General features: G+C 37.8%; 2 protein-coding genes and 1 pseudogene across 5 annotated transcripts in view; 2 read left to right on the top strand and 1 right to left on the bottom strand.

The window, feature by feature from the left end:
• The window catches only part of ASB3 (ankyrin repeat and SOCS box containing 3), an 89176-nt gene that overhangs the window by 59002 nt on the left and 3576 nt on the right, over positions 1-26598 (bottom strand). For all 3 annotated transcript variants that reach the window (XR_005066753.1, XM_037047896.1, XM_037047895.1), the window contains exons 2-3: positions 11393-11601; positions 2733-2891 (exon numbers count right to left, since the gene is read on the bottom strand). Coding sequence is in view for 2 of the 3 variants with exons in the window: in XM_037047896.1 (XP_036903791.1) it covers positions 2733-2891; positions 11393-11588 (355 nt within the window). In the remaining variant the exon portion in view is untranslated. The remainder of the gene's footprint in view (positions 1-2732; positions 2892-11392; positions 11602-26598) is intronic.
• Positions 683-958, top strand: LOC118988954 (guanine nucleotide-binding protein G(I)/G(S)/G(O) subunit gamma-10-like; annotated as a pseudogene).
• Positions 15419-26271, top strand: CHAC2 (ChaC glutathione specific gamma-glutamylcyclotransferase 2). Of its 2 annotated transcripts, XM_037047899.1 has the most exons (3): positions 15420-15650; positions 20733-20768; positions 25598-26271. In XM_037047899.1, exons 1-3 carry the CDS (start codon positions 15516-15518, stop codon positions 25979-25981), a joined length of 555 nt encoding a protein of 184 aa, XP_036903794.1. In that variant the 5' UTR covers positions 15420-15515; the 3' UTR covers positions 25982-26271. The 2 variants fall into 2 exon arrangements, with proteins under 2 accessions (XP_036903795.1, XP_036903794.1); XM_037047900.1 differs by lacking the exon at positions 20733-20768 and having other exon boundaries at positions 15419-15650.

Below are 26598 nucleotides of genomic sequence, written 5' to 3' on the forward strand. Positions count from 1 at the left end.
GTCTTAAGAACTAAATGTAACAAGCGATCATGACAGGATCCTGAATAACGGCCTTTCGCTATAAAACACATTGGCAGAACAACTGGCAAAACTGTGTAAGACGTGGACATAAAATACTGTCTCAGTGTTAACTTCCTGATTTTGATCATGGCAGTTATACGTGAATTTCATTACTTTTATGAAGTTCACATTGAAGTATTTGTGAGTAGAGAAGAATTGTATCTACATTTAATCTCAAAGGCTTAAATATCACATGGATAAACAGTACAGAGAAATCAAATGATAAAGTGAATATGGCAAAAGAACAATATTTGAGTGAAAGGCATCTAAGAATCCTTTAGCACTATTACTAACACTTCTGTTTATCTGAAATTATTTCAAAACAAAATGTCTAAACACAAGAGTAATCGGGGAAAAAAGGAAGGATGGCAAATAATCACATGAAAAGATGCTCAACATCTTCAGCTACCAGGAAAAATCCAAATTAAAACCATAATGAGATACCACTTAATCAAATCCCTATGAAAAATTAAAATGTAAAGGCAAAAAAGAAAAATTCGTCAACACCAAGTGTTGGTGAAAATGTGGGGCAACTGAAACCCTCAAGCATTCCTGGAGGGAATGAAAAATGATACTCACTCGTCACTTTATAAGAAACTTCCAAATGGCACCACCCACCAGAATGTCTTCTGGAGGGAGGGTGAATACCCTACAGTGCCTGGTGGAGCAGCTCAAGCTGGAGGCCGCCAAAGAGAGGCTCAAGGTCTCTCAGGTGGCTACAGGGCTTCAACAATACTGCCTGCAGAACGCCTGCAAGGATGCCCTGCTGACAGGCATGTAAGCAGGAAGCAACCGCTTCAGGGAGCCCAGATCCGGTGCTTTGAACGGGACACTGGACACTCTGAACAATGGAAAGAAGTTCACCAAGGAACGCCTGCAGGCACAAAGTGATAAATGACCGCCTCCGAGACTCAGGAAAACATTTTTCTTGATGTTGTCTTGATTTTTGAGAGAAGACTGTTTTATTTTTACCACTAAACAGAGAAGCTGTTTCTTACCAAACGTGTTAGGAATGATTAACGTGTCGTGTATTAGATCCCCCCATTCTGTGCATGAGGCAGATCTGATCTTTGTCTTCTTAAGTTCCTCTACTTCATAGTTGTGGTGGTACTTTTAAAAAATACATTATTTCATGTCTTTAAAAAACTTTTAAAATATGACTTACAGAACACTGCAAATGATTAAAAACAAAGTAACATGGAAATCTTACAACCTAAATGAATTCTCAATGTCATGTTTACTTTGATGATGTCCCTTTAATTTGAGACACTTAACAGGACACTTTACTGTTTTGTAATAATCTTCAAAGAGCTTAGAAATAAAGTTTCTGCTTAATCCATCATTTTCTATGACAGCAGAAATAAAAGAAACTTCCAAATTGTTTTCCCAAGTTAAACATACACTGACCACATGACCCAACAATGCTAAGTATTAATCCAAAAGAAACAAAAACTTATATTCAAACAAAACCTACACTCAAATGTTTACAGTAATTTACTCATAATCACCAAAGACTGAAAACAATTCAAATGCCTATCACCTAGTAAATCAATGATATATGCAACAATGTGAATATCAAGAGCATTATGCTAAGTGAAAGAACTTAGTCTCAGAGATTACATATGTTCTAATATTCCACGTGATTTTATGACATTCTGCAAAAAAGCAAACTACAGGAAAGAAAACAGACAAGTAGTTGTCAATCCATAGACAAGTGGAAGCAGGAAAGGTTGATTACAATAGGCAGTATGATAGATTTTGGGAGATGATGTAATTGTTCTGTGTCTTAATTGTTGTTGCCTTTACACAATTTTATACATACATAAAAACCATAGAACTGTACACTAAAAAGAATAAAGTTCCCTGTATGTAAATTTTAAAAATCTATATTTTTAAGTTTATGAGGAAAAAAGTACTTTCATGCACATCTCATTTTATCATCAGCCCAATAAAGACTACATAGGTACCATCACTCTCATTACGTAAGTAAGGACATTGAAACATTCAGTAAATACGTGGACGTATGAGTTCCATGTGGCAGAACTAAAACTGGCTCAGGTGCACTAACTCTCAACAAATATCTCATTCTCCTGCTTTTCTCATCTTCCACTCAACTTGATGTCCCTGAAGACAAGGTCACAGGGAGGGAAGGGAAAAAAAGAGACAGGTACTGGAAATGTGCCCTTTAGGACCTGGCTTTTGTCCTCAAGGAATTAAAAAACTGTTCATAATTGAAGAAGTCTGAATAGTGATTCATATAGGCAACAAATTAACTGGCATTAAAGGATTGGCTAGTAATTTCTTTCATAAAATCTTCTTAATACCTTAATGCTAAGAAAAAGCAAGAAAGCAAACATAAAATACTCTACTTGGTCTTCAGAACAACATTGAGAACAATAATGATAATGACAATTCAGAATAGATTTTACAACTTTACATAAACATTTAAAAATATTCCCAGATGCTATCACCTAAGGGTGAAAAACAAGGAAGCAGAATTTAAAAATACCTTTTTGATTTCTGAATCAAAGAAGTGGTAGTATTATATTTGCCAAAGAACATACTTTAAGTATAACACCATGGTGAGAGGGGGATTAGCTTAGTTCCTTCAGCAAAAAATAGAAAATAAATAAGAATTAAAAGTTGCACCTGTATCATAAAGTGTATCTCACCTACAAACAGTGGTGTGGTTTCCTCTAAAGTGGTTGCATTAGGATCTGCCCCAGCTTCTAAAAGAATCTGTACCACCTTCCAATGTCCTCGACTTGCAGCAAAATGTAATGCAGAGAAGCCCTCAAAAGTCTTTGTCCTAATGTAGTTTTCAGATGAATCTATGAAATAAAAAACCATAAATTAGAAGATATCAATTTTAATTCTTGGAATTAAAAAGCAAAGATTTCAAGAAATATTAAAGCATAATTATAAATAGGAGGTCTCATAGTTTAAAACAACCTGAAAAAAATTTTAAAAATGTTCTACAGAGGTCACAGTGTGAACAGCTCTCTGATATTCTTAACACAAAAATTCTGCCCACACACTCATTTCCTCTTCTCTAATTTTTGGACGGCAAAGGAAAGGAAGCAGCAGGAGTTGAAAGGTAACACAAAAGCAAAATCTGAAGAGGATGCAGCACCAAAGATTTGCTTAAGCAAGATTTATTGAAGTACTGACAAATTCAAGTTTTTTATTTATATATACCCATGAAAGAAATGGTCTCATCTCTAGCATTACTTCTTGCTATTCAACTAGAAGCATTAGGTGGTTTAAAACACTCCACTTCTGGACTTCCGGCCAAGATGGAGGCACAGGCAGACACACTGTGCCTCCTCGCAGAACCAAAAGGACAACAACAATTAAGAACAAAAAACAACCAGAACTGACAGAAAATCGAACCGTATGGACGTCCGACAACCAAGGGGTTAAAGAAGACACATTCTTCCAGACCAGTAGGAGGGGCAGAGATGGGCAGCCAGGTGGACTGGACTCACAGCAAGGCGGCAGCTAGAGGACCAGGCTGGGCAAGGCAGCAGCTGCGGACCCAGAGAGATGGCGGACTGGGCAATCCCACATTTGAGCGCAGATAAACCGGGAGGAACAGCTGAGAAGCCAGATGGACTGCCAACCCAGGGCCCCAGCGAAGGGAAATAAAGCCTCAAACCACTGATTGAAAACACTGGTGGGGATTGAGGCTGTGGGAGAAACTCCCAGCCTCACAGGACAGTTCATTGGAGAGACCCACAGGGTCCTAGAACATACACAAACCCACCCACATGGGAATCAGCACCAGAAAGACCCCTTCCTTGCTTGTGGGAGCAGGGGAAGTGACCAAAATCCGGCAGCAAAGCAAGTGCTGTTGTTCCCTCTCTGACCCCTCCCCCACATACAGCACCACAATGCAGCAATGTGGGTTGCCCCCCCCCACCGCCAACTAAGGCTCCACCCCTCACTACTAATAGGCATGTCAAAACAAAAAAATGGCCCAAACTAAAGAACAGATCAAAGGTCCAGAAAATTGGGGGGGCGGGGGGAGGCTGGGATGGGAGTAAAAGACAGAAAACTGTACTTGAACAACAATTAAATTTTTTTAAAAAGAGTAAAAAAAAAAGCTCCAGAAAAAATACAACTAAGTGATGAAGAGATAACTAACCTATCAGATACACAGTTCAAAACACTGGTAATCAGGATGTTCACAGAATTGGTTGAATTTGGTCACAAATTAGACAAAAAAGTAAAGGCTATGCTAAGTAAAATAAAGAAAAATGTACAGGGAACCAATAGTGATGGCAAGGAAAGTGGGACTCAAATCAACAGTGTGGACCAGAAGGAAGAAATAAACATTCATTCAACCAGAACAGAATGAAGAAACAAGAATTCAAAAAAATGAGGAGAGGCTTAGGTACCTCCAGGACACCTTGAAACATTCTGACATCCAAATTATAGGAGTACTAGAAGGGTAAGGGGAAGAGCAACACGTGGAAAACTTATTTGAACAAATAATAAAGGAGAACTTCCCCAATCTGGCAAAGGAAACAGACTTCCAGGAAGTCCAGGAAGCTCAGAGAGTCCCAAAGAAGGTGGACCCAATCATAATTGCATTACCCAAGATAAAAATGAAGGAGAGAATTCTAGAAGCAGCAAGAGATAAGGAGATAGTCACCCACAAAGGAGTTCCCATCAGACTGTCAGCTGATTTCTCTAAAGAGACCTTACAGGCAAAAAGGGGATAGAAAGAAGTGTTCCAAGTCATGAAATGCAAGGACCTAAATCCAAGATTACACTATCCAGCAAAGCTATCATTTAGGTGGAAGGGAAGATAAAGTGCTTCTCAGATAAGGTCAAGTTCAAAGAGTTCGTCCGTACCAAGCCCTTATTATATGAAATGTTCAAGGGACTTATCTAAGAAAAAGAAGATAAAAAACACGAACAGTAAAAAGACAGCAAACTCACAGTTATTAACAACCCACCTAAAAAAAAGAAGACTAAGCAAAACAACTAGATCAAGAACAGAACTACAGAAATGAAGACTGCATGAAGGGTTTATCAGTGGGGAAGTGGGAGGGGGAAGAGGTGGGAAAAGGTACAGAGAATAAGTAGCATAAACGTTGGGGAGAAAATAGACAGGGGAAGGGGAAGAGTAGTATGAGAAGTGCAGAAGCTAAAGAACTTGTGATACATGGACATGAACTAAAGGGGGGAATGTGGGTGGGGGGCGTGTGCAAGGTGAAGGGGAATAAAGCGGGGGTGGGGACGTGGGGGAGGGAACGGGACAACTGTAATAGCATAATTGATAAAATATATTTAAAAAACACTCCACTTCTGGGTACATATCCAAGAAAACAAAAACATTAATTCAACAATATTTGCACCCTTACGTGTTCTGCAGCATATTTACAGCAGCAGGATATGGAAACAACCCAAGTGTCCACGGAATAGGTAATGAATATGTGGCATATATGTACTACACACAGCCCATACACACACACTGTTATTCTACTCAGCCATAGAAAGAATGAAATCCTGCCACTTGGGATAACATAAATGAACCTTGAGTGTGTTATTCTAAGTGAAATAAGTCGGACAGAGAAACAGGATTTTACTTACAAGTGAAATCTTAAAAACAAAACAAATGAACAAACAAAACAGAACTTACTAACACAAAGAATAGATTACTGATTACCTGAGGGAAGATGGGTTGGGGGTGGGCAAAACAGGTGAAGGGGATCAAGAGATACAAACTTTCAGTTATAAAATAAGTAAGTCACGAGGCTGTAATGTAGAAAACAAAACAAAACATAACCAAAAAAAGCCTTCCTTGTCTAATGCAAGACTACAGTCTATTAGTTAAGGAAGACTGCATTGCACAATAATAAAATGCACTCCAAAGAAATCAAACAGTAGTATATAATTTATAAGGAACTTAAAAGGTCATTTACTTTAAAGTTTCTGAAGTTTATTTGTTAACAAAAAAATCTCAATGTTCTGGTAACTTTCAAATTATGTAAATAATGTTTACATTAAAATTTTGTAACTCCACAGCAATAGATACCATATTTTTTGGACGATAAGATGCACTCCACCCCAAATTTAGGGGAAATGGAGGTGCATCTTATAGTCCAAATGTAGCTTACCTGGCTCGCAGGGGACAGGGCTGGCAGCTTATGTCATTTATGTTATTAAATATTTTACCACATTTTGCTTCCAAATTTTTGCTTCAAAAATTTTTTCCTATTTTCCTCCTCTAAAACCTAGGTGTATCTTATGATCCGGGGCATCTTACAGTCTGAAAAATTCAGTAATACTGGGAAGTGACTTTCTTATCTTTGCTTCCAAAATAATAAACCTCTACTCCAACAATAGAAGGACAGGGTCATAAGGTGAGTAGTGAAAGCATTTCTGAGAGCTGTAATAAACAAAAAAATGTTTAATACTTTAAATAATATTTTCTGGAATACCATAATTAAAACTAACACTCCTAGGCATTACACTACCTGATTTCAAACTACACAACAAGGCCACAGTAATCGAGACAGTATAAAAACAGACATACTGGTCAGTGAAACAGAATAAAGAACTTACAAAAAATCTATGCCTATATGGTCAATTAATATTTGACAAAGGAGGCAAGAATATACAATGGGATAAAGACAGTCTATTCAATAAATGGTGTTGGAAAAACTGGGCAGATACATGCAGAAAAATGAACTTGAAAACCTTCTTACACCATATACAATAAACTCAAAATGGATTAAAGACTTAAATGTGAGACTCGAAACCATAAAAATCCTAGAAAATACAGGCAGTAAAATCTCAGGTATCTCTCATAGCAGTATTTTTTCTGGTATATTTCTTCGGGCAAAGGAAACAAAAGAAAAAATAAACAAATGGGACAAAATCAAAGCTTTTGCACAGCAAAGGAAATCATCAACAAAATGAAAAGACAACTCACTCAACGGGAGAACGTATTCACCAAAGATGCACCTGATAAGGGGTTTATACCCAAAACTTATAAAGAACTTGGACAACTCAATATAAAAAAAATCCCATTAAAAATGGGCAAAGGACTTGAATAGACACCTCTCCAAAGAGGACATACAGATGGCCAATACATATATGAAAAGAATCTCAACGTCACTAATCACTAGGGAAATGCAAATTAAAATCCCAACGAGATATCACTTCACACCTGCCAAAATAGTTATCATCAATAAATCAACAAACAAGTACCAGCAAGGACGTAAAGAAAACGGAACCCTCATGCACTGTCGGTGAAACTGCAGACTGGTGCAGCCATTATGGAAAGCAGTATGCAGGGTCCTTAAAAAATTCAAAATAGAACTGCCTTATGACCCAGTGATACCACTTCTGGATGTGTGTCAGAAGAAACCCAGGAAAGAATATAAGTATCCCTATGTTCATTGCAGTATTATTTATGATAGCCAAGATACAGAAGCAACCCAAGCACCCATCAATAGGATGAGTGGATAAAAAGTGATGGTTCCGCCCTGGCTGGCGTAGCTCAGTGGATTGAGCACGGGCCTGTGAACCAGAAGATCACGGTTCGATTCCCCGTCAGGGCACACGCCTGGGTTGCAGGCTAGTTCCCAGCAGGGGCCAGTTCCCAGCAGGGGATGCACCAAAAGCAACCATACATTGATATTTCTCTCCTTCTCTCCTTCCCTTCCCTTCTAAAGGTAAACAAATAAATAAATTTTTTTAAAAAAGTGATGGTTCCTATATACAATGGAGTATTACTCAGAAAAAAAGAATGCAATCTTATCATATGCAACAGCATGAATGGACCAAGAGAGTATTATGCTAAGTGAAATAAGTCAGAGAAAGACAAATACCATTTGATTTCTCTTACATGTGGAATCTGAAGAACATAATAAACAAAGAAACAATTGAAACAGACTCGTAGATACAGAGAACAGAGACTGATGGTTGCTAGGCAGGGGAGGGAGTTGGGTTAAAAAAAGTGAAGGAATTAAGAAGTAAAAACTGGTAGTTACAAAATAGTCACATGGATATAAAGTATAGCATAGAGAACATAGTTCATAATATTGTAATAACTACACATGGTGCCCAGTGGATGCTGGCAATATCCAGGAAAACACTTTGTAAAGTAAATGATTTTCTAATCACCATGTTGCACACCCAAGACTAATACAAAATAATATTGAATGTAAACTGTAATTGAAAATTAAATTAAAAAAATAAAATCAATGTTCCTGACTAAAATAATCATTTGTTTTTAAGTAATTCTGGCTATTGTAACTCATTGATAAAATTGGCAGATTAAGCCATAATAACATTCAAATAACAGTTTGCAAGCATAAATACTCAAAGAAAAGAGCCTCCGACTTTACAGAACACAGGACTAAACAACAAGCTAGGTAGTTACATTTTTAAAGTTCACATCACAAAACAGTGTTTCCCAAACTAGTCAGAAGCTGACCTTCAATCAGATATCCACAAAACTTTACCATTTTTAAGAAATCAACCAGGAGATGGCAGTAGCAGGGTCCTAGGAGAGAATACAGACTGATGAAAGCATTTAACTGGATTACAAAGTACTACACAACCTCGCTGAGGGAGTGAAGAAAAAAGATATGACTGGCCTAAGTAACTTTGGAAAATGGTGTTATATGAGTAGGAATAGTAAGGCTAATGACCAAAGGAACTGTACAGAAACACTATAGTCTACCTGGTGAAGTTGTGTCTTACAGGGGTACAGACTGAGAATTCTGAACCCACTGTATATGTACAATAAGACTTAATGAATCGATATGTGGATGGTTGCTAGTAAGAACCAGGTTTCTCCCTGTTGGTGAGGGAGGTTTCAAAGGAAGGTAGAAGACTACAATAAACCACCTGATACTGGATTAGAGCCCGGATATCAGTATGAATTCGTGTTTACCTTTAATACAGATACAAATGGACAGGTAAAGAAATACTAACAGGTATGTGGATACACAGGGGTTATAATACATATTTCCTAGCTCTGCTGAAAAGCTAAAAAGCGATAATATGCAAATAGCAATGAACAAACCCAGTGCCCAGATGTTGGTTTGAATACCATTCTCCAATAAAAGGAACCAGAGCTCCTAGGAGAATGGCTAATTCCAGGGTTGGCACACACTATACACAAAATGAGCCTAGAGTATCTTGCAGGCCCAGAAAATTAAACAGTGCTCAAAAAACAAAAAATGGGGGTTTGTCAAAGAAACGCAGGAGCCAATATGAACACCCAGTGATGAAGGCAGAACAATATGAGCAACAAAATAAATAGCATTATATTGGATTATCACCCAATGTATAAAATGCCCATGAGTCCATGCAGATAAGAAATGAATGAATAAATAAATGGAAGAGAAGATATATTCCTAATATCAGAATTCCAAATAATGTATGTAGTAGATACTCCCCTGAGACAAAAGGTGCTTAATTCCCACCTCAGTGAGGGCCACCCTTAGTGAGATGCATACACACACATCTTAGGAAAGGGGAAAAAACCTCCTGTACAATTATCTAGGAAGCAAAGAAAAGGCACTTCTCACTCAGAATGAAAAACATTAAAAGCAATTTACTACTACTTAATTGAGATATTAAAAGATTTTAACCTATACAAAAAAAAAGATATATTTAGCTAACTCTAAAACCACTGAACTAGGAGGTAACATGGTCTAGCAAAAGCAATGGATGTGAAGTTGGGAGATCTGAGCAACACTTCTCGCTCTGCTGGTTATGGTTTGGATTATCCTTTGGGTGGATTACTAAACTCTCTGAGATGCAGGTTCCTTAACAGGAAAACAGGTAAAATAGTTGGCAACCCTTAAAGAGATTCAATAGAATTACAGTATTCATCTACTGTCACAGTTGTCACAAATTTGGAATAGTCTTCAAAATACCTTTTTAAGAAAGTTTTCAGGACAAAATATAAATTGGTTTTCAAAGTTCCAAAAATAAACTGCCCTCCTTAATTAGTATGTGGGGCCCGAGGAGAACTTATCTATCTGCTATCAGGCCATCAACTACCACCCTCTCTATTCCTTTCCTTACAAGAAGGCATGCACAGGAGGCAACAATGAATGTTTCTCTCTCACATCCATGTTCCCCACTCCTTCCTCTCTCTCTAAAATCCTTAAACGTATCCTCAGGTGAGAATTTTTTAAAGAAGTACTATGAGTTAATATATTTGCCACATTAAAATATTTGTTAGTGATGTGCCATAATTAATTACAAGATTCTAAGTGATCTTTAGTTAGTAAATTATTTAATAATGAAATAATTAAATTATTTAATGGCATTCATTGTCATTATCATTATTTAAAAATGATTCATCAAATATCCTAGTTTATTACATTACAAGTCAACTTCTCTGAGCCTTGGGTTTTGTCACCAATAAAATGAGAATAATATTGCCTCAAGAACAGTTTTATATATATTAGATAAATAATGTAAATCAAGCATCTAGTACGACGACTGCTACAAAGCAGTGCTCTATCGCCACCATTAATTCTCTTCCCATCCTATCTCCTGCGTGTCAGAATCTCCCACTTAGGCTCATTCCCTGAGCCTTTCACTCAGTAGTGTGCTGGCAAATGTAGAACTTGCTCAGGAAAGGAGAAAAAAGCCCAGTTACAGCACTGGTTTGTAGCCTTGGCTGATTTCTGTGGTATAAATACTCCCACAGAGCTTATCTTGAGTTACAAGAATGAAGTCAACTAATACAGCCTTGGAAATGGGCAGTAGCACATGAGTGCTCTCTGTCCCATTACTCTGTTTTATTTTTCTTCCACAACACTTTTACTTTTGAAATTATCTTGGTGAACTGTCTAGTTATTTATTGTCTGTTTTCCTGACAGGAATGTCAGCACCATAAAGGCAGGGACCTCGTCCGTCCAGTTTTCTGATTGTTCTCAGCAAATACAAAATCAAAGTTAATAGGAAAGATTCCCAAAATTAAGGACACTGTAAACTATTTTTAAAAAAAGATTGATTCAAGCAAAATACTCACATCCTCAATATCAGTAACTCTGCCCTTTTGTTCAGAAAAAGGAATAACCATGACCACTAACAGCAAATGCTTACCCCTGGCTCAGACAACAAAAATGTGTCAGGCTTGCGTACTTCCATACAAAGGACATTTACAGATGTCCATCCAGCTGGGACACACACAACCCAAGGCAAGCAACCCTATCGTTCTTAATAACGCAGAGGCCATTATCTTAGGGTTACAGAAAGGCAAACAAATAAGTCATGTATTGCCATTGTTCTGTTTTTATTAATCCGGCTAGCAGGCTCACCCTCCCATACCCTGAATTTACTTTACCTGCATGAATTAACATCCGCAAACATTCTACAGAGTTGTGATAAGCTGCTTCGTGAATTGGCATCCATCCCCTATTATCAGCAACATCAACGCTCAGTCCCTTTTTGAGCAGTTTCCTTAAGACTTTAACATTGCCTTCCCTGGCAGCAAGTCCAACCATGGAGCATGTGTCAGAGTAAGCCTCTGTAAAATCCATTCTTTTGACCAGTCTACAAAACAAGGCAGAAAGAAAACACTAGAGTCAATAAAGCAACACTAAACTCCTAGAGATTAACAGATCGAAGTGGGCCTGTCCAGCATCTCTCACATGACTGCTGAGGAAGAGCCCGAGATGGAGAAATAGCCCGTCCTGCCTGAGCCTCTGCTAGAGTCTAACCCGGGAAGTCTCTCTGGGGAACTGAAATTCCTTGGCATGTTCTTAACAAAGATATCAAGGGAATTTTAAGTGTTCTGTCATTCTTTCCCCGGCAGTGCTGTCTGAGCAGCTCCTTCACGCAGGTGCCTGCTCCTACTCATATTCCCCTTAAATTACTCATTAGAACTCTGTTAATGAGAGAAAGAGAGTTAAATGCCTCCAATTAATCCCAAATGCATACAGAGATGGTCATTTAATGACCATCAGCCTCAAGAATTAATTTATAGCCCTTTACAGCAAAATGCTAAACCCAATAAGGCTAGAAAAGAAATGAAGGACATTTTATTGAAAAGAACAAAGATAGCCCTGATTGGCTGGCTCAGTTTCCCCCCCCCCCCCCCCCCCGCCTCTCATCCCAAATCAAAAACATATCCCCGGGTAAGGATCTAAAAAGAACAAAGATAAGTAGTAAATAGTTTTACTACTTACTTTAAGTAGTAAACTAGTTTTCCTGCCCCATGTGGTCCTTTCCAGAAGAAGCTAAACACTCAGGTTCTCTTTCTTTGATGAAACAGTCCCACTAACCAAATATAATAAAACGCATAAAGAACACCATAAAAAGATGAGTCTGCCTTTCCTACACCAGCCCAGAAACTTCTTCAAGGCATATTGCCCTCTTCCTCATCTTCATTTCAAGTAAGGGTACACAGTGTAACTCTCGGTATGTGACTCTCACAGAGGCAGTTTCTTGTTAGTCACACTAAGAGGTGGACCGGGCTCAGATTCAGGATTCTCAGGGGAGTGGTTAGCTCCCATGGAGTACACTCTCTCAGTAACACTCTGATCTCATCCTTCTTAGTTTTCTAATCATCACAGGAGGTAATTCAGAACACACGAACATGTCTAGTCTGATAAGAGGTGAAAAACTTTCTAGAACCACATTATAAATAATTTATCCAGAAAAGGAAGGTTTGAGGGAAGAGGTTTAAAAAAAGCACACAGTATTTCCCACATTAAATTTAAACTTATCCATGGTCACATTTAAATACAAAGCTGTAACTGCTGAAGTTGATTCTACAATGAGCCAAACAGCTAAGGTTAGCTATGGATTAATTTGATCAGATCAACTGGACCATTATTAGTAAAGATATTTATTATAAAAACATTTAATTTTTCAGTTAACAGTTATTTACTGAGCACCAACTAGATGATTAGCAATGGAAAGGATATAAAGATAACATGTAGATTCTACCTCAAGTTATATACAGTCTCACAGAAATAATAAATACATGTTATTCAAAATAAAAAAGCAGATAGTGCCATAAGAGAGGTATAAAGAACCACAGCAGACAAAAACAAAAAGAGAACTACGTCAACTTGGTGATGGGATATGAGCTGGGCTAAGAAAAAGATAGGGAGGGTTTGACAATGGGCAGAAGGAAAGGCATAACCAAACTTACAGAAATGAACAAGCAAGGGTGAGTAAAGGACAGTAAATAAGGGGAACAATTTTTTCCCTTTGTAAAGAGGATTAGGTAAACAAAGAACAGTAAGAAAATGAGATTACAGAGGTAACTGAAGCCAAACTGTGGAGAATATTGAATGTTAACCTATACTTTTTCAAACCATGCTAATTTCTAGCCATAGCCATTACACCCAAGTTATACACACATGTGCACACACACACTTTAAGGCAATTTATAAGCATATTTATCTAACACAAGAAAAAAACATTTTCTGTGCAGGAAAAACACAAACACAAATAACAACCCTACTGCAAAGACAGCAAAAATAGCACTCAAGTAGAAACAGGTATGCATCTTTTTCAAAATTTTACTGACTTTTCTCATGGTTAGGAACATTGTTAGTGGATCCAGATTAATAGGCAATAATCTGGGAAAATATCACAACTGGGCAATATCTTTGAGCTTCTTATGGAAAGGAGAAGTCAAAAGTAATGACTATAATAGCAGGATCATTCCCTTCAACCCTTAATACCAACTGGCTAACATAAATAAACTGTTCATAAGATCTCCTTCCATAAAAACTTTCCTCTGTTCTTGACTAATACAGGACAAGCAACCACATGGGTAAACCTCAAATGGATGCTGGATTGGTGAAAAAAAGAGCTACAAAAGCAATTTTGAGATAATTAAGGAAATCTGAACATAAAACAGACGCTTGATGATGTAATTAGTTAATTTTCCTAAAATGATAATGAATGGCACTGTGGTTATTAGGAGAATGTCTTTATTCTTACAGCTATTTAGCAGTGAAAAACCATAACACATACAAATTACCCCAAATGTTTTAAAGAGTACATACAGAAAAAAAATTAAACTACGGCAAAAACATTATTGGATCCACATTGAGGGTATATATGATCACTATACTTTTTTTTCTCCAACTTTTCTGTATGTTTGAAATATTTTTTAATTTTTTATTGTATTTTTCCCATTACCATTTAACCCCGATAGTCCCCTCCCCACTGCAACCATCACACTTGTCCATGTCCATGAGTGCTTTTCCCTTTTTGCTCTATCCCTCCACCCCCTAACATTCAACTTTTCTGTATGTTTGAAATTTTTCAAAAAAGTTAGGGGAGGTAGAGAAAAACTAACCATCTTAAGCAATATGAAACTACAACTTAAGACAAAATATAAAAACACATAGTTATTCTTAAACTCAGTTTCTCTTTGTAGCAGTTTCCTAGTGATTTAAGGGCACAAATAATACTTTTTGAACCTGGGTGTTATCTCATTTTTTTAATAAGCTAAAGACCATGAAAATAGTTAGAAATCCTCAAAGACGAACCATTGTTTGGTAAGGCCTTTACTTTAACATACAGAAACAGAGTGGTGGTATTAGCTCTAACCAGCAGATTGCAACATTTTTTAGGACCCTTGACCTGCTGGAAGAACTCATGAAGGCTTATAAAGTTTCTTCTCCAAAAAATGCATGTAGACCCCAAATATTGTATACACTTTCAGGAGGCTCCCCTGATAGCTTCCAAAGCCTGTATATAAGCTGAGAACCTTTGCCTACTCTTTTCTGAGAAAGCTGCTGAGAATACTGAAGACGTATAAGGCTGTTTTTCACGTAACATTTAAATATATAAGAAAATTTTGATGCATTAATAGCTCTTTGGCAAAAATAAAACATCTGTAATAAACTTCCTGTTTTTATTTGAAAAGCAGATGTAAAGGTGTAATAAATAAAGTTAAATATGGATTGCATTCCCAGCTTGCGTTCCTATGGCTGTTGTAAGAGCAGAAATCCCGCTTTTAAAGCAGGACAAAAGTCGTTCTACATGCCAACTGCCATACACGTGTCATCTTTTCTCGCTATCCAGACCACAGCCAGGACTCCTGCCCTTTCCCTTCCCCTTACCCTACCCCAGTTCGAAAAAAGTTGACAGTTCCAACCTCTGAGCCACAAATCCCAGACAAGGATTGTGGGTATTGTAGTCCTCTGCACACGCGCACCAGAGGAAGGTTTAAAGGTGGTTTACGGAGGCAGCAGGACAATCTTTGCTTAGCATGCTGAAGGGCAATGCTACTTGCTACCCTAAGGAAGAAAATAAAATAATAACGTTGATCAAGATACAGCCGAAAATGCACTCCGAACTTCATGTCCCAGTGCATTTTGCGCCACCAGCCAGGCTTTGCTCCTACCGCGCCTGCGCCCTGCTCAGCCGGTAACTCGCCTGGGACAAGCAGAGGACCCGGCCGGCACTCAGCCACAGTTGCGGTAAAGGTGCAGGCAAAAATGTGGGTTTTTGGTTACGGGTCCCTGATCTGGAAGGTGGATTTCCCATATCAGGACAAGCTGGTCGGATACATCACAGGCTACAGCAGACGCTTCTGGCAAGGCAGTACAGACCACCGCGGAGTCCCCGGCAAGGTGAGCCGCCAGCCAGTGCCCTACACTTATTGTCCCTAGAGCGCTGTTCGCCTCCGCCTGCCCATCCGTCTTTGCGGGACCCACACCCTAAAGCTGTCCAGGGACAAGTATGTGGGTTAGGGATAATGCTGTTACACCTGTGCATCTTCCTCAGCTACCTGACTCCCACCTCTCCCAAACCTAGGGTACTCCTTCCAAATCTACTTGAGACTCTAGCGGTTAGTTTCTTGAGCAGGCAAGAAACGTGGGCACAAGCACAGAGCTCGCACAAAGCTGACGTGCCGACAAGGGATCCCTTGTCTTGGCAACCTCTGCCAAAAAAAAACAAGAAAAAAAAGAAAGCGGGAAGATCAATCTTTGAGTTGAAATACTAGTATCAACTTGCAGATTCGGCTTTTTGGCAATTAAATCCGTTAGCATTTCTGCATTTGACAGACTTTCATTGATTTGAATTTAAACGTGTAAGTTATTTCTGAGTTTTCTTTAGTATCTTTCCAAAAGTTTATTTTATGACACCTGCGGTCAGAAAACTATTTTCCAAAATAACCTGGGTTTATTGTGAAGCTTTGAGTGCCTTGATGGTCAGGTACTGTACTAGCAAAGTTACAGTAAAGAGCTCCTGGTTTGTTACCTGAGTACACAGTATCCATTACTATATCCAGCATTATTTTAATGTTTCTCGATGGTTCTTCTCTAAATTATAAATGTGAAATATAAGTTCTTTGATCAATTTTTCAGTCAATCACTCAGACACTCATCTCAATCTATTTGTACAAAATATTAGTCGCAGCTCACTGCTTATGGAAATCAGCCTTGTAGTGGCTGTAAAACAAATAATCCATAAGTAACATTTAGTTTGGGGTAACTAACAATTTGCATAATTCAACCACTTGTTTTAATTAAACTAACTTCTGAAAGAGTTTAGCATTTTTTATTGCTATATTCTCTAAAATACTCCAAAAGTTATAAGAGTTCAATTTCTGTTTTTTAAAGTGATTAATATTGGCCAAAAAGCACACTACCTACAGTGCTAGAAATCAGTTGAAGAAAGAGACTAGGGTTAATTCCAAAGAAATACCTGCAGCTGTGGAAATAGGAAGTGAGAAAGGCTGTACAGTAGTTTGCACCTGCTCATAAAAAGAGACATAGGATTAAAATCACAAAAAGAACCTGAGTCAGAAGCTATTTTGTCTCAACTAGAGTTGATTAATTCAGAATTTGGCTTTAAGGTAAATAGATGACTTGAAAACAGGGGAGTGACTTAGAGCAAATGCACATTTATAGGCCAGCAGGGAAACTTCATGGCCAAAGTATTTCTAAGAATGTTAAAAAAAACAATATTTAAGACTTCAAGGAACTAAGTTAAATAAAATGTCTTGAGTTATCAGGCATGAACACTTAATATTGCCATTCTGGAAAGAAAAGCCTTAGCCTAACCTCTAGTTTTAATTATTTTTCTTAAGAATTTTATTTATTTATAGAGCAAAGGGAAGGGAGGGAGAAAATGGGGGAGAGAAACATCAAAGTGAAAGAGAACCATTGATCAGTTGCTTCTGGTATGAGCTCCGAGCCTGAACTGGGGACTGAACTCGCAACTAAGGCATGTGGCCTGAGCAAACTTACCCTTCACTTTGCAGGACAATGTCACACCAAGTCAGGGCTTAATGACCAAGTATTAAATATTTACATATAAGGTTATAATAGCATATTTTACTACTCTAGTCTTGACCAAAATGTACAAGTTTGTTACACAGGACATTGAGATATGTACAGTGTGAGAACAGACTGATAAGAAATTGCCAAGTCAATACAACACGGTTCTCTAAAAGAAGGCAGCTATAAAAGCCAGTATCTCTCTTTTTACTTAAATTTACTAAAATATAAGGCAGGAAAGTTAGGGAGAACAACCGCAGTTGTTTTTAAATGTAATACTTTTACACCTACTTTTATTTAAACAATCCATCATAGCAAATTAAAGTCTAAGTACTAAACATTTTCTAAGTATAATGCTGTTTAAAAAAATTGGGAAAAACATGATTTACTTCACATTTTTCACTATAATGGATCACCAGCCTTAAGTAAATATTAACTGTCTGACAAACAAGAATACAAAAGCCTACAGCAATATCCTGCAAATTAAAAGAACAGCATGGATGCTGTACGGGAGGGACTGTTTTTACAGCAACACATGCTCCTCCTAAGTTAGTCGTTGCTATGTACAAAAGGCAACATCATTAAACAAACGTTAAACTTCTTTCCACATACTGCAATCAATGTGTTATTTGTGGGAAAAAATAATGAACCTACTTGCTTTATTAATTTATGCTTTCTGGCTTCATTAGACTTTAATCTTTTACTAAATTTAATCCAGCATCTCATACATAACAAACCGGCAATTTCTCATCAAATTAAAGATTTATTTAAATGTGAAACTGTTTTCACATCAGAGAAAATAAAAATGTAAGTTTCAAAAAAGAGGAAACATTTTAACACAAGATAATCATGAACACTTCCTAAATCTCTAACTTTTCTAGATTAGAAACATTACTCGTTACCCAATGAAAGCATGCAGCAGGATGCACAGTGGAATGGGACAAGATCCTCCAATTCCGGTCAGCTGGAAAGACCCCTCCTTCAGTTTCAATCCCCCCAAAAAAGCAATTTAGTGCATTTACAAACTTACATTGTTTCTCAATAACATATATTTATATTTTAGGAAGAAAAAACTTAAGTTTTAAAAATATTTTCTTATAAATATGTCAGTATTGCAAGCAGTCCATGTCTTATATTCATAAGCAGTCACAGGGATCCATTACTTTTTTCCTTAAGATGACTCCCCATATAAAACTGTTTTCTGTTTCAACTACCACCACCTAAGTCCAAGATTCTACTACCCTCCTCTTCCTTTCAAAACTTACTATTGAGCACTTACATATGAGTGGGGGACACCTATGCAAAGAACAACACTTGGGTACTGCTATAAGGGAAAATAATAAAAGGTACAATGAGAGTTTAGAAGAAGGAGCTGCTTTTGCAGTCGTCTGGGGAGTCAGCCAAGCCTTTATGGAGAAAGTGGCAGGAGAATATCACAGAAGTACAAAAGAAGAAAGGGCATTCCACACTGAGTGCTGGTACATCCAAAAGTATGAATGTTTGTAAAAGTTATAAATGATTCAGTATAGCTTGAGGAGAACAGTGGTAAGAAATAAGGTTTGTGGTTAAGTCGTGCAAAGGAATCTGTATTTTATCCTGTAGAAAATAACCCTGAAAAATTCAAAGCACAGGAGTGGCCCAGTTTTTGCACTGGAAAGTTATTCTAGGCCCAAGTAGAGAACAGAATGAAGGGAAGCAAAAGTAGAAGCAGGCAGTGAGATCCCTAAGAAAGGCCCTGAAGGATGAAAAGGGAACCAAATGCAGATTACCAGAAAACAGCTATCAAGTACTGGCGCCTTGGCTGGATGTAAAAGGAGGCAAGGAAGGGTGCAGCACAGAACTTGTCCGCACTGCATTTCTTACTGGGAATCCACCTCCTTCCCACTCTGCTCTGCATACTGCACACTTTACCACAATGATCTTCCCACAACACTTCTTTTTTCACGCCAGTCACCTCCTACTAAGTTCTAGAGTGGCTCCTTATTTCCTTTTTCTCCCCAATTTCAGCAACTTCTTATTTCCCACTGTCCCCTAATTTCAACTCTATTCTTTGGCTTTTCAAAGCTGACCTCTGTCCTATTTCTGCCCTTATCTTTCTGAATCATCTTCCCTACCTGGGGGACCCCTTGCTAAAGTCAGACACTTGGCCTGGTATAATTCTGCCTCTAGACCCTCACTCCTCAATAGCAGACTCAGAATTCTTACCTCACTTAATACCATACATCTTAGCCATTAGGTATTCTCTCATGTCCACTTCTTATTCCAGTATAAGCTGTTGGAAGTAGGAATCAAGGTTTTATCTTCTCTACAACACAGAGTATGTATTCACTTAGAAAGAGCGAATTCACTTAGAAATGGGAACTATTATGGCAGTACCCACATGACCCACAACACTACATGCACTCTCACTGTAACATTATCTTAAGTAGAAAACAAATCAAATCTAAATGTCCTGATATAAATATAGGAATGTTTATACTTCACTGATTACAGAATATTACACAACTATTAAAATGTATGAAAAAACTAACAGGGAAATAAACAAAATCCAAAAATGCCATATAACCCATGATTACAAATTATCTATACAAGTAGAGGAAGACTAGAAGGAAACAGCAACGAGGATGACACCAATATCTTAAAGATTTAGGCTGTATGCTAGACAATGGGCATCAAGTAAGTAAAACTGTGGTTTATAACTCAACACTCTCACTAATGATGTTGACATATCAGTACACACACAACCTTTGGCACCAAGTAGGAATTATACGAGTCAGAAACTCTGAGAGTGTGACCTAGCAATGTGTTTATCAAGCCCTCCAAGTAATTCTGATCTTAAGAAACACTTCCCACCCTGGCTGGTGTAGCTCAGTGCATTGAGCGCGGGCCTGCGAACCAGATGATCGCAGTTCAATTCCCAGTCAGGGCACACAGTTCCCAGCAGGGGACTCATGAGAAGCAACCACATGTTGACATTTCTCTCCCTCTCTCCCTCCCTTCCCCTCTAAAGATAAATAAATAAAATCTTTAAAAAAAGAAAAAGAAACACTTCCCTAAAAGCACCTTGGAGTGCCATGTTTTGTTCCCTAATAAACTTCATATATTTTTATTTATAACTGCCTCTTCCTTCTGCCTTTCATTTCAGATGAGCCTTAGTCACAGGTGTGTTTTTTAATATATCCATTTTAAGTCAAACTAAAATATACCTAATACATACAGGCTGAAGGGAATGGTTTAGAAAGGCCAAAATAGTTTGGATAAAATAGATTCTTTTACTTAATTCACTTTAAAAGTTATCAAAAATATAAGAGCTTTTAGTATGAGCAAATGAAGTTAAAATGTTGCATGTCAAAAATAATTGCTAATGTCTGGTTAGTTGATGAACTTTGATTCAGGAAAAAAAATTTTTTTTTACTTTTTTTAAAACAGCCTGGAAGAGTTGTGACTCTTGTTGAAGACTCTGTGGTATGGTATAATTTTTTTATAGCCCTTAATCATATAAGTTGTTGAGATGTTTCTGTTTTAATAAAAAATGGAATTGTATTAAGTCATTACAGATGATTTGAACTGAACTAGATCTAGAATTCCTCTCTGTATTCACCTGCTGGAAAAAGTTGGAATATAGAACAACAAAAGAAAACCAAATGGCATGTAGTCCCATTTATTTTTCTTAATGAGTTTGTTGATTATTTTGCGGTCCTCTGTGACATGAATGGATCCAGCCCAACTACCAACTAAGAATCAAATGGGACCTGAGACTTCCGGCCAAGAGGAGGCATAGGTAGATACACTTTGTTTCCTTGCACAACCAAAAGGACAACAAATTTAAAAACAAAAAATAACAAAAACTGCTGGAAATTCAAACTGTATGAAAGTCTGACAACAAAGGAGTTAAATTATCTAAGAAAAAGAAGATGATCAAAAATATGAACAGCAAAATGACAACAAACTCACACCAGCAGCAACTGGACCAAACAAAAACAAACTAAACAAACAACTAGAATAGGAACAGATTCACAGAAATGGAGACCACAGGGAGGGAGCAAGGAGAGAATGGAGGAAAAGGTACAGGAAATAAGAAACGTAAGTGGTAGGTACAAAATAGACCAGGGGAGGTTAAGGATAGTATCCATAAGGAAATGGTGAAGCCAGAGAACTTATATGTACAACCCGTGGATGCGAATGGGGGGAGTGCAGGGCAGACAAGAATAAAGGGGGGGAAATGGGACAATTGTAATAGCATAATTAATAACATATTTAAAAAACCTGAGAGACAAATGGGGCAAAAGATGAGTAAGTCTATAACTAGGCTGAAGGAACCTCTTTAAAAAGAAAAAAAAAGAAAAAAAAAAGAATCAAATGGAAGCCTTAAAACTCTCCGCACATTTACTAGGACTCTAATATTTTCAGCAAAAAGCCCAAGCAGGTGAGGTTACCTGCTTTATTGTCTAAATTTAACAATAGCACAACAGGTTTTTTAACAGGTTGGAAGCACTAGAAAACTCTTATTTCCTCAATAGTCTTCTGTTTCTTAAATATTTTCAGTCATTTAATTGAGGTATAGATTTAAAGTTTTATATTGTGAGGTTAAAAGTTTTAAATTTGGAAAGGACTGTGATATACACAAATCGGCAGCTAGCAACAGCCCATGATTAATGGTAAAATTATGAAATGCTTTACATTTCATAATTTACATTAGGAAAAGCATCTATAAAAATGGCTTTAAATTAGTAACTATCTCTTAATTAAAAAGTTAATAAATGGTACTATTTCTACAGAATGTTAATTCACTCAAAATGCTTTAGCAATATAAAGTTTAATAAATAAATTTTATCAAGAAACTAGAAAATCCATATTACAAACTGGAAATCTTGCTTGTATCAGATGTATTTTTATTTTTTAATAATATTTTATTGATTATGCTGTTACAGTTGTCCCAATTTACTCCATTTGCTCCCCTCAACCCAACATCCCCTACTCCCTCAGGGAATCGCCTCACCATTGTTCATGTACATAGGTCACGTGTGTAAGTTTTTTGGCTACTTCATTTCCTATGTATTTTACATCCACATGGCTATTATGTAACTACATTTGTACTTCTTAATCCCCTCACCTCTTCACCCATTCCCCCATACCCCCTCGCATCTGGCAACCATCAAAACACTCTCCACATCCATGATTCTCTCTCTGTTCTTCTTGTTTGCTTAGTATTTTAGATTCCATTGTCAGTAGATAGGTATTTATTGCCATTTTATTGTTCATAGTTTTGATCATCTTTTTCTGAAATAAGTCCCTTTAGCATTTTATATAATAATGGTTTGGTGAGCCATTATTTATTTGGTGAACTCCTTTATTTATTTATTTGGGGGGGGTCTGGGAAGCTCTTTATCTGCCCTTTGATTCTAAATGGTAACTTTGCTGGGTACAGTAATCTTGGTTGTAGGTCCCTACTTTTCACAACTTTGAATCAATCCCTTCTAGCCTGCAAATTTTGAGAAATCAGCTGACAATCTTATGGGAACTCCCCATAGGTAACTAACTGCTTTTCTCTTGCTGCCTTTAAGATTCACTCACTGTCTTAAACATTTGACATTTTAATTATGATGCATCTTGGAGTGGGCCTCTGCATCCATCTTGTTTGGGATTCACCATGCTTCCTGAATTTGCATGTCTACTTCCCTCACCAAATTAGGGAAGTTTTCTTTCATTATTTTTTCAAATAGATTTCCAATTTCTTTCTCTTTCTCTTCTCCTTCTAGCATACCTATGATGTGAATGTTGAAATGCTTGAAGTTGTCCCTGAGGCTACTTACACCATCCCTGTTTTATTGGATTCTTTTTTCTTCTTGTTGCTGTGATTGCTTGTTTCTGCTTCCTTATTTTCCAAATCAGTGATTTGATTCTCAGTTTCATCCACGGTACTGTATTTTCCTGTAAATTGTTCTTTATTTCAATTAGTGTATTCTTCATTTCTGACTAGATCTTTTTTATGCTTCTGAGGTCCTCACTAAGTTCCTTGAGCATCCTTATAACCACTGTTTTTTCTCACTAAGTTCCTTGAGCATTGTTATAACTAGTGTTTTGAACTCTGCATCTGAGAGATTGCTTATCTCCATTTCATTTAGTTATTTTTTTTAGAGTTTTGAGCTGTTCTTTCATTTGGGCCATCTTTCTTTGTCTCCTCATTTTGGCAGCCTCTCTGTGTTTTTTTCTAAATACTAGGTAGAGCTGCTATGACTCCCAGTCTTGGCAGCATGGCCCAATGCAGCAGGTGTTCTGTAGGGTCCAATGGCACTGCCTCCACTATCACCCAAACTGAGTACTCAAAGTGCACCCTTTGTGTGGTCTGAGTACACACTCCACCTGTAGTTGAGCCTTGATTGCTGTTGGCAGATCAATGGGAGGGATTTACTCAGGGCAGTAAGCTGCAAGAACTGGCTGTGGCCACCAACCTCTGTCCTTTGTGGAGGATCAGCTGTGCAGGACAGGGTGGTGGTGCTGGGACATAGTCTATAGCTGTCCACTGGGTGTGCAGGCTCTGGGGTTTCCCATGTGGTGCAGACCAAGGTCAGCTCCCACCTGTGTTCTGCCCAGGGTCACCCTGCATCAGAGACAGCTGCTGCTTATGCTGGGCTTGGAGATTCAGAGGTGAAGCCAAGCTGTGAATCTAGGCTGGCTGCTGCTAATGCGGTGACTAGGGCCACTTTATAAGAGGTACAGGGGCTGGGAGCTCACTGAGGCTAACTGTTGCTTGTTTGATAGGATTTTGGAAGTTGTGAAGCATGAGCCAAGATCAGCCATTCATATGGAAAAGTCACTATTAACAGCTTGGGTGGGCCCTTAAATTGGGTGGGACCAGAGTCTCGGGATCTCCAGCACAGGGCAGACAGTGTTAGCCAAGTTGATGGAGTCTCAGATATGGCATCCACCTGTCACCTCTGTGGCTCTGTGTGGGGAGGGTTCATAAAAGGGACAATGCCTCTATCCACTTTTCTGCCTGAGACAAAGCTGTCCCCCAGCTCTTGCCTTGATGCCAGACACTCTGGTTCCTCCCTGTATTCTACTGGTGCCTTTCAAGCTGTTGGCTCATTGCTGGAGCCCAGAGTGAGTGAGTCTAAGTCCGTGTGCAGATTCTTTAAGAGGAACTGTTTGGGACTCCAGAAGTTTCTTTCACCAATTCAATCCCTGCTAAAGTTTGCAGCCAGAAGTTATGGGGACTTAACCTTCCTAGCACTAGAACCCTGCACTAGGGGGTCTACTGTGGGGCTGGGACTTCTTGCTCCCAAGATATTCTTCCCAAATTTTCATCCACCACAGGTGAATGTGGGACTAGCCAATTCCATGTCTCCACCCCAGTACCAGTCTTGACAAATGTGATTTCTTTAATTCCTTAATTGTCAGACTTCCATTCAACTCAATTCCTGATAGTTTTGAGTTGACAGTTGTTCTATATTTTAGTTGTAATTTTGACGTGGTTGTGTGAGGAGGGTAGCCATTTTACTTATGTCAACACCTTGATTCTATCAGCTGTTAGTCTTCCCACAGGTATTTTATTAATACTAAAAAAAAATACTTGCAGCTTACTGACACTTTGTTCTTGGGGGTCTCTTGACAAAACGAGGTTGTCATGTAGTATTCTGCATAGAGAATTTACAAAGGATATTTGAAAGTTTAGGCACTAAAGAAATGAACCAATAATATGAAACTGCTATGGCCTTAAGTAGTTGATTACTTCAGAGCTTTTAAAACATAGAACCCTTTCTGCAAAAAAAAAAAAGGTAACACCCAATATGTAAAAAGATAAGTGATGCTCAGCTCCTAGCTGAAGGGAGGGGATTGGGGTATCCAAACCCTTGGTGCCAGCACCCCAAAATTCATATCCAGACAGCCTTTGAGGTAGACTTCGGGTGGCTATAACACTCCATGCGGCAGTTTAGAAACTGCTGCCCTATACCATTAGTGCAGTGCCTATGGATTTAAATTTTTAGAGCTATAGTTTTAATAATCAAGTAAAGACCAGTTATTTTTTTCATTTCCAACTCATTAAATAAAAGACTACTTTCATAAATTTAAACAAAAATAAATATCCTGGTGTGCAAGGAAATAATTTTTTCTGATTGAAAAATTTTAAATGATTTCCTGTATTGTTTAGTGTGTACCTCCTCAATGCACTAGGTAAAGAGAATTGCATTGATTTCTAAGAATATTCAAGATATTTTCTTATATCACAACATATTTTCACCTGCATTAGCCTTGTAAATGATAAATAATGTATTCTTTTCATTATTCAATAGGGTTGTGTATGGGGTGTTGCTTACAAACTCCCAGTAGGAAAGGAAGAAGAAGTGAAAGCATACCTTGACTTCAGAGAGAAAGGAGGCTATAGGACCACGACAGTCACTTTTTACCCAAAAGATCCCACTACAAAACCATTCAGTGTGTTGCTATATATTGGAACATGTGATAATCCTAATTATCTTGGTCCTGCACCTCTGGAAGACATTGCTGAACAAATTTTTAATGCAGCTGGTCCAAGTGGAAGAAATACAGAATACCTTTTTGAACTTGCAAATTCTATTAGGAATCTTGTGCCAGAAGAAGCAGACGAGCATCTTTTCTCCTTGGAAAAATTAGTAAAAGAACGTTTAGAAGGAAAACAGAACCTCAATTGCTTATGAAGACCTGATTATTGATTCTTCCAGAGTAGCAGAACTTTCAGTCTTCAGAGAATAGTTTCACTGTGCAATGACAATATGATTTGGAAATGTATTTACTTGGAAGATGTCATATATTTTTAATGTTGCAGTCAAGATATCATCACAATTTGTAGTTTAATTGCAAATGTCCTGAAACATATATGTATTTAAAAATATTAGGGTATAATTAAAGAAAAAATTCAAGTTTTAATAATATAATGATTCCCTAACTATATGACAATGAACACTTGCTAGTAAGAAGTGAGTTCCTTGGCCCTGGCTGGTGTAGCTCAATGGATTGCATGATCGCAGTTCGATTCCCAGCTGGGGCACATGCCTGGGTTGCAGGCCAGTTCCCAGAGGGGAACTCATGAGAGGCAACCATACATTGATATTTCTCTCCTTCTCTCCTTCCTTTCCTCTCTAAAGATAAATAAATAAAATCTTAAAAAAAAAAGAAGTGAGTTCCTTAAAAAAGAAATACAATGAAAGACTCAATTCGCAGCTTGTTTTTTTCTTAGAGTAAAAACAATTTTGTTGTTTCATATCACAGTACTATTTTGAAGTTATAGAAAATTACACTAAAATTGGTCCAGGGC

This window comes from Sturnira hondurensis, unplaced genomic scaffold, assembly GCF_014824575.4.
Source record: "Sturnira hondurensis isolate 20B ecotype Veracruz unplaced genomic scaffold, ASM1482457v3 Scaffold0006413, whole genome shotgun sequence".
Classification (NCBI taxonomy): Eukaryota; Metazoa; Chordata; class Mammalia; order Chiroptera; family Phyllostomidae; genus Sturnira; species Sturnira hondurensis.